We start from the raw sequence: 7422 nt of genomic DNA, 5'->3' as shown, positions 1-7422 counted from the left end.
TGGAGCTTATTAGTACCTTGACCTTCCTTCACCTTCCTTATTTGACAATCAAATGTCTTTTTTTTTAAATAAATGCAATATAAAATATATTTCAGATGTTCAAAAAAGATATGACACCCGGAACACCCATGTCCCCACCACCCAGCTCAGGAAACCGAACGTAGCAGGTGGGACCCACTTTAAGCAGCAGCCCCAGTCCATTCCCCTACAGAGGTGACCAGAAGAAGCTTGACCTTAGTTATTTATCCCTAAATGTTTCATGGTCGTTTCCCATGTTTTGAAAGTCTACATAAGCAGTATCTGACCTCCTCTCCTCAAAGGAGGGAGATTCTTCGTGGCTACCTGTAGCCCCTTATTTATCGACTTCGTCTCGATACGCCTGACCTCGGAGAGCCAGCCGCGACTCCTCTGGCTGGGACCTCGCTGAAGTGGCTTGCTTTCCAGACCCTTCCTCGGAAGCTCAGGGGAGGAGGAGCAAGGAAGGGCTCTGAGGACGGGAGAGAAGGCTGATTCGGCCTCCAGGCTCCACGTGGGGGAAGAGTTTGGGAAGGCTGGCGTCCAGTCCGCTTGCTGGACGGACCTCCTCTGGGCGAGACGAACTAGCTCGCGGGTTTCCTCTCTCAGGACACCATCCGCAGACACAGGGTTCCCACGCGGCGGCCTCAGCCTTGCCGCCGGGCACTGGGTGTGCCGCCCCGTGGGGCTGCAGGGGCCGGGGAATGCCCCGGGGCCCGAGAGAGGTGTGAGGCCGGCGGGCTGTGTAGCCAGGTCGGCCGAGGTTAGCACGCCTGCCGCTCTCCGCCCGCAGCCCTTTGTCTCTCTCGGGCTCCCGTCCGCCCGCCCGCCCCACCCCTGGGCCCCCATTGGTCAGGGCCCGGGCCCGGGCCCCGAGAGGAGGGAGCGAGTGGGCGGGGCCGCGTGGCGTCAGCGCAAGATGGCGGCCTTCGCGGCGCTGTTCCTCCGCTTGCGGAGCGAGCTCCGGCTCGGCGCGCGGGGGCTGTGCGCGAGGCTGGCGACGCCACCCCCCCGGACCCCGGACCAGGTGAGCCGGATGGGGGTGGTCCCCCGAGTGCGGGAGTCCCTTTCTGGAGTTCCGGGCGGACCGCCGCCGCGTGAGGGTTCTGGGACGCAGCACCTCAGGTTGCTGAATGGAACGCCGCCCGCGTTTCGGGGCGCTTCCCTGCCTCCCGGGGTGGGCAACGCTTGCGCCCCCCAGCTAGATGCTGCGGGCTGAAGTGCGTCCTCTGAACGCCACTTCCTGTGGACCTCACGTGGGTGCCGGGGGAAGGGAGGTCACCTGTTTCCCGTCCCAGTGACCTCTCAGGTAATACTTGAGGAGAGCCCGGGATGCTGGGGTCCCAGTCTGGCGTTGGGGGTACTTTCCCCGAGGTGATGATGAGGTAGATATCTGGGCTTTTGATATCAACCTGCCTCCACATTGACAGAGATCCAGCCATTCTGACCTCACTTCGTGCCCTTACTTCCCCAGGCAAGCGATTGCCCGTCTGTCCCCGCTCCCATCCCTTCCCCTCTATACCCCACTACTGTGAGCCCCGGGCATCCGGATGCCTTAACTACCCGTTCAGTCCCCTTTTGTGCCCTCCATTGCCTTGCTCCCGGCATCCCAGTGTCCAGCCAGGCTCCCTGATTTCATTTCCCTGCCCTACAGGATCCTGGGCACCCGGCCTATCAACTCTTGAACCCCTGGCATTCTGGCCCCAGACAGTCTAGTTCTTGCCTATTCTAAGAGACCCAATCTCCTGGTTGCCCCTCCAGAGACTAAACACCCTGAGGCCATGTGGGTGTCTGCTTCCTGGCTCCTGACCTTGATTCTTCTACCAGGGTACCAGGATAATCCTGCCTTTTCGCACTTCCCTTTGGGCTAATCTACCTCCTGTCAATTGCAGGCCACGGAAATTGGGAGCCGCACGGGCACCAAGGCCCAGGCTCAGGGGCCACAGCATCAGCGGGGCACAGAGGGTCCCAGCTACGCCAAAAAAGTCGCACTCTGGCTTGCTGGGCTGCTCGGGGCTGGTGGGACTGTGAGCGTCGTCTATATCTTCGGTGAGACACATATGCCTGTTTCCTAGTTTTGTTCCCTTGGCCCTCTCTTCTGCATAGCCTACCCCCTTTTCCCTCTAAGGGTTTGGCCCATCTTCATTGCCTGGCTCCTCCCTCATTAAGGCAGCCATCTAGAACATCTGCCTTGGAAATGGAGGACCTTTTTTTTTCCTCTACCTACTTTGCTCAAGGTTCCACTCTTAGTTGGTTCTGCACTAGGATCCAGAGAGTCATTTAGAAGAGGGAAAGTTGGGGAAGGAGAGGCCTGGACCAGCCTCCTAAGCTGCCTCTTCCTGCAGCACCCCAAACTCCAGCCCTCCCCATCATCCCTTCCTCCTTCAGAGACTGAGACCCAGCCCCAGTCCCTCTTCTCTCGGAAACCCAGGATCCTGACTACCAGCCCCCTCCTCTCTTGATCTTAGAAGACCATGCCTTTTCCTTCTTCTCTCAGACCCAGGAATCCAGGCCCCCTGCCCTCTTCCTTCCTCAAGACCCAGGAGACCAGGCCCCAATTTCTCTCATTCCTCCCTGTCTCCCTTACAGGAAACAACTCTGTGGATGAAACTGGTGCCAAGGTGAGGGGGAGAGAGACCCAGAGGCTATGCCAGGGGTCCCAGCCTGTGGGTCCTTTCCCCTTTGGTCTGCTCATGCTCATTTCTGGTCTCGGGGTGAGCCCTTTGCCTACTCCTCCCTGGGCCCTGGAGATTCCTTTTTTGGGTTTGATGGGGTTCTGCCTCTGCCATCCCAAACCATATATTTTTGTCTCCACCTTCCAGATTCCCGATGAATTCGACAATGGTGAGTGAAAACAAGCACAGATTCTGAGGTCCCCGAAACTCCCTGTTCTGCTGTTTATAGGGATGTTGCCTTTCCCATCTGGTGCCCCCCCAACCCCTCCTCCTTCCATTGGTGGGTAGGGGAGTCAGCAGCTGGGTGGCTTTGTGGGGAAGGGCATTACAAAGCCTCAGTCCTCTTCAGTCCTCTTCACTGGCCCAGGAGCAGATGGTCAGGGACAGATGGGGGAGGGGAGTCCACGGTAGGCCTGCTTGGAGAGAGGGGGCTGTCTATCACCGGACACATGGCTTCCTGTGCCTTAGATCTGAGCGGCTGCAGCCCTTAATCCCCTCCTCTTTATAACAGCCTCTTGTTTCCCCCCAGCCCCCCACCCCATCAGGCTCTTCATTTCCAAAACAATGTCTCTTTCCTCCCTCCTCCTTTTAGTTAACCAGCTTTTGGTGGAGAGTTTCTGACAAATTGGATAGTAGAGAGTAGTTATCAGTCCTGTCACACCTGGCCCTTCCCAGGAGAAAAATAAAATTGGTAGGTCCAGAAAGCCGCCTGTTCGTGCTGGGGAAGTCTGCAAACCCACATGTTAATACATAGGTTACTTAAGTTGGGCAGGTGGGTAAGTATGATCTTTTAACTGGGTAATCTTTCTGGTTCAGATAAATCAACATACTGATGTAAATGGGGCAGGTAAACACGCAGGTTTAAAAAGTGTGTGTTTGCGAGCATAACTCGTTTCAGTATTTTGGCTGTGAAAAGGCAGGCCCATACATAGATAGTGGCTTAACTAGACTAAAAGTACTGTAATGAAGTAGGCAGTCAGGTAAACTTCCTGCTTTCAGCTGGCTTCAGTATATCCATTTAAACCAGGATTTTTCAGACTTGACCCCCTCAGTACTTTGGGGCAGGTAGTGCATTGTTGTGGGGGGTGCGCCCTGTGCCTTGGAGGGCGTGCCAGCATCTTGGGCCTCGGTCCCCTAGACACCAGTATCTTGACAATCACACGTGTCGTCAGACATTGCCTAAGTTCCCTGGAAGGTGGTGGAACAAATTGCTCCTAGTTGAGAACCACTAGTTTATAAAGTATATAAGCGTATGTATATGGTTAGTGCGGTTTAAATAGACTCGGCGTGTTAGCTTAAAGCAGACAGATCTGGAGGCCTGGTGGTTCAAAATGGACTGAACACACTGGCATAATGTCAGCAGAGTTCTGTGTATGTGGGTTCTGAGTGGGCAGACGTATCAACGTTCTGTTTTATATGGGGGGGGTGTGGGTGTAAGTATTCACATTAAAACTGGGCAGATGAATAAGTGTATTTGCTCCTGCCTGGCGGTTATGTTCTTGCCATCTACCTTTGGACTTAGGAGTGAGCTCATTCAGACCAGGTGGGTATGTAGGCTTGTTTGTGTTGGGTAGATAAATAAACCCCTGGTTCGTCCTGGAGGTTGTGCAGTGGCTCATCTTGGAACCCCTTTGTGCCCTGCTATCCTAGATCCGATTCTGGTACAGCAGTTGCGCCGGACATACAAATATTTCAAAGACTATAGACAGGTGAGCAGGAGCCCTGAGCCCAGTCCCCATCCCTCCAGCCCGGGCCCCCGCCTCCTCATCTGAGTGCCCCCCCCTCCGTCCCTCTCCCACAGATGATCATCGAGCCCACCAGTCCCTGCCTCCTCCCAGACCCTCTGCGGGAGCCGTACTACCAGCCGCCCTACACACTGGTCTTGGAGCTCACGGGCGTCCTCTTGCACCCTGAGTGGTCGGTGTGTCCTGGGGAAGGCAGCGGGTTGAGGACACTAGATAGACACGGTGGCCGGATCGCGAAGATAGGGTTAAGAGCAGAGATGCTGGAGCCCGCTCCACTGTGTGATGTTGGGGAGGAGGCGTCGCTCTCGTTGCTTTTCTCACCTGTGAGACTGCCTACCCCGTAGCTGCTTGTGAGCGGGCCTGGGCGTGCGGTCCGTGCTACCGAGGAGTCAGCTCTTAGTCTGGGACCCAGACCCTGTAGACTCCAAGACCCTCGGTCACGGCCGTGTACCTCTGAGCCCCACCCCAGAGCTAGAAAGATGGGGGAGAGCACTCTCGTTCTGGGGACCCCCCCAGGCTGGGGCTTTGTGCTTTGGGGGGTTTCTGGGTCTTGGTGTTTCACTGTTCTCCCTGCCTCCCTAGCTGGCCACTGGCTGGAGGTTTAAGAAGCGTCCAGGCATCGAAACCTTATTCCAGCAGCTTGCCCCTTTGTATGAAATCGTCATCTTTACATCCGAGACTGGCATGGTAAGGCCCCGGGACAGCGGAGGAATGGTCAGTGTGGCCGGAGAGCAGGAGGGTGAGGGCTCAGCCTGACCCTCTTCTCCCTCCCATCCCACCCCCCAGACTGCATTCCCGCTCATCGACAGCGTGGACCCCCATGGCTTCATCTCCTACCGCCTCTTCCGGGATGCCACAAGATACATGGATGGCCACCATGTTAAGGTGCCATGTGGGGGCCCATGGGTGGTCCTCTGGGACTTGGGGGGGCTGGCACTTCCTGAGGGAATGAGGCCCCAGCTCTGACCCCAGCCTCAACCCTGCTTCTGCCCTAGGTCTGATCCTGCCCCTGGCACAGGCTGGGCTTCTAGGTTCTTCTTCCTTCCCCGGTATCTGGGGATGGGAGTGGGGCGGGGGGATGGTGGGGGGTAGTGTCTCCAAAGGAGACAGTTGGGGGTAACGGAGGGATATGAAGTTTGGAAGCCATCTGCTGTCTCTGTGTCTGGAGCCGAGTGTCTCTGGGACTGTGTGATTTTGGTAGCTTATGTGAGACTCTGGGCCTTGTTTGCACTCCCAGGACATTTCGTGTCTGAATCGGGACCCTGCCCGTGTAGTCGTCGTGGACTGCAAGAAGGAAGCTTTCCGCCTGCAGCCCTACAATGGCGTCGCCCTGCGGCCCTGGGACGGCAACTCCGATGACCGGGTCTTGTTGGACCTGTCTGCCTTCCTTAAGAGTGAGGCTGACCCCTGACCTCCTGGCCTCTGACCTTGGAGCCCTTGACTCTCAAGAGGAATGATAGATTTTACCCATGTAAAATTGGGTACTTCAGTGTGGGAGGTTCACAAGCATCTTGTCGTCTTTAGAAGTTTCCGAGAATGTTTGGGGGTTTGGGGTGCTCTGGAATATTTAGGGAATACTTGGGGGATGTCCAGGGGAGCCCTTTTAGAGTGTTAAGAAATGTTCTAGGTAGCTCTGACCAGCCCCAGTGTCTGACGTTACCCTTGCGGGCCCTGCTTCCCTGGGGCCTTTCTGCCTGGCCGACCCCTGCCTGCTGTGCCCATAGCCATTGCGCTGAACCGCGTGGAGGATGTCAGGACTGTGCTGGAGCATTACGCCCTGGAGGATGACCCCCTGGAGGCTTTCAAACAGCGACAGAGCCGGCTAGAGCAGGTGGGTCCCCGGATCTGCAGGGGGATGGGTGGCATCGCATCAGTTCCCGAGGCTCCCAAGAGAGGGGCCCTTGAGCAGCCTGTCTAGCCTGTCTTTGCTCTGGCTGCGAGACCTTGAGCGAGGCCCTTGTCTTCCACACAACCTGTCCCGTAGGGCTCTTGCAATGGGGGAGGGGGTGGTCGATTCCACAGCCTGCTCTGAGAACAGGAGACATGAAACGCCAAGCATAGATCTTGGAGAGGGGTAGTCCATGATGGTTTCCAGCGGATCTGAAGGCCCCGGTTTTGTGTGGACAGGAGGTTTGGGTCAGGTCTGGGGAGAGGGATCCCTGGACACTTGGCCCAAGGGACTGGGCAAGGAGTTCTGGTGGTCTCAGTGTAATCCTGGTAATTTGGAAGTGGGGCTAAGAATATGGATTGAGTCTGGGAAAGAGATCCTCGGGTCTAGACTGAGGTTGACCAGATTCTGGGGTGGGTTCCTGGGAGCAGGGCTGGAGCTCCTGAGTGCCCAAAGGAGGAGTCCTGGAGATTTGGGCCTGGGATCCCCCAGCATCCAGACAAGGGTCATGTGGCTGAGGGCTGGGCACCGGGGCCCAGGGAGCAGAACAGTGCAGTCTGATGAAGGGCCTGGGGTCTTGCTAGCATCCAGGTTAGGGTAAACAGGGTAGGTTCCCAGGGTTCAGGGGAGGGGCCTCCTGGGATCTGGGGAATGGGATTAGGACAGTACCGGGATTTGAGTCTGGGCTCCTGTGTCTGGGCTGGTGTTCTGGGAGCTTGGGGAAGGGGTCTGGGCTGGGCCCAGGTTTAAGGAAGGTGGCCCCTTGGATGAGGGAGCCTAGGAGGAGAATACCCACCCTGGGCTGACCCTCCTCTGTCCCTCACCCCAGGAAGAACAGCAGCGCCTGGCTGAGCTCTCCAAATCCAACAAGCAGAACCTCTTCTTCGGCTCTCTCACCAACCGCTTATGGCCTCGCTCCAAACAGCCCTGACCTCTGAGCCTCCTCAGACTCACTGCCTGGGTCCTGGGCCCCAGGCCCCAGTGCTCCCAGACCATGGCTTGGGCAGCCACATCCAATAAAGTCCATCCCAGATGCCACACTGCTGTGTCTGGAGAGTCTCCAGGTGGGGCCATCGGGGTGAGGTCCGGGACTCTTGGG

The 7422-nt window shown here is 57.1% G+C and overlaps 1 protein-coding gene across 1 annotated transcript; it reads left to right on the top strand.

Annotated features, from left to right (window-relative positions):
• Positions 1-887: 887 nt before the first annotated feature.
• Positions 888-7422, top strand: TIMM50 (translocase of inner mitochondrial membrane 50). Its single transcript, XM_021701011.2, has 11 exons — positions 888-1042; positions 1908-2064; positions 2605-2636; positions 2838-2859; positions 4341-4399; positions 4492-4611; positions 5018-5122; positions 5222-5320; positions 5673-5829; positions 6160-6266; positions 7153-7422. Exons 1-11 carry the CDS (start codon positions 935-937, stop codon positions 7252-7254), a joined length of 1068 nt encoding a protein of 355 aa, XP_021556686.2. The 5' UTR covers positions 888-934; the 3' UTR covers positions 7255-7422.

This window comes from Neomonachus schauinslandi, chromosome 16 (assembly GCF_002201575.2).
Source record: "Neomonachus schauinslandi chromosome 16, ASM220157v2, whole genome shotgun sequence".
Lineage (NCBI taxonomy): Eukaryota > Metazoa > Chordata > Mammalia > Carnivora > Phocidae > Neomonachus > Neomonachus schauinslandi.
Note: the sequence above shows the minus strand (reverse complement) of the source record. Positions and strands in the feature narration are given on the sequence as shown.

Excerpts from the sequence above, each read along its gene's own strand:
- TIMM50 (XM_021701011.2), top strand. The coding sequence starts at position 935 with ATGGCGGCCTTCGCGGCGCTGTTCCTCCGCTTGCGGAGCGAGCTCCGG. Across the intron at positions 2,065-2,604 it reads GAGCGTCGTCTATATCTTCG|GAAACAACTCTGTGGATGAA; the intron begins GTGAGACACATA and ends TCTCCCTTACAG. Across the intron at positions 4,612-5,017 it reads TCTTGCACCCTGAGTGGTCG|CTGGCCACTGGCTGGAGGTT; the intron begins GTGTGTCCTGGG and ends CTGCCTCCCTAG.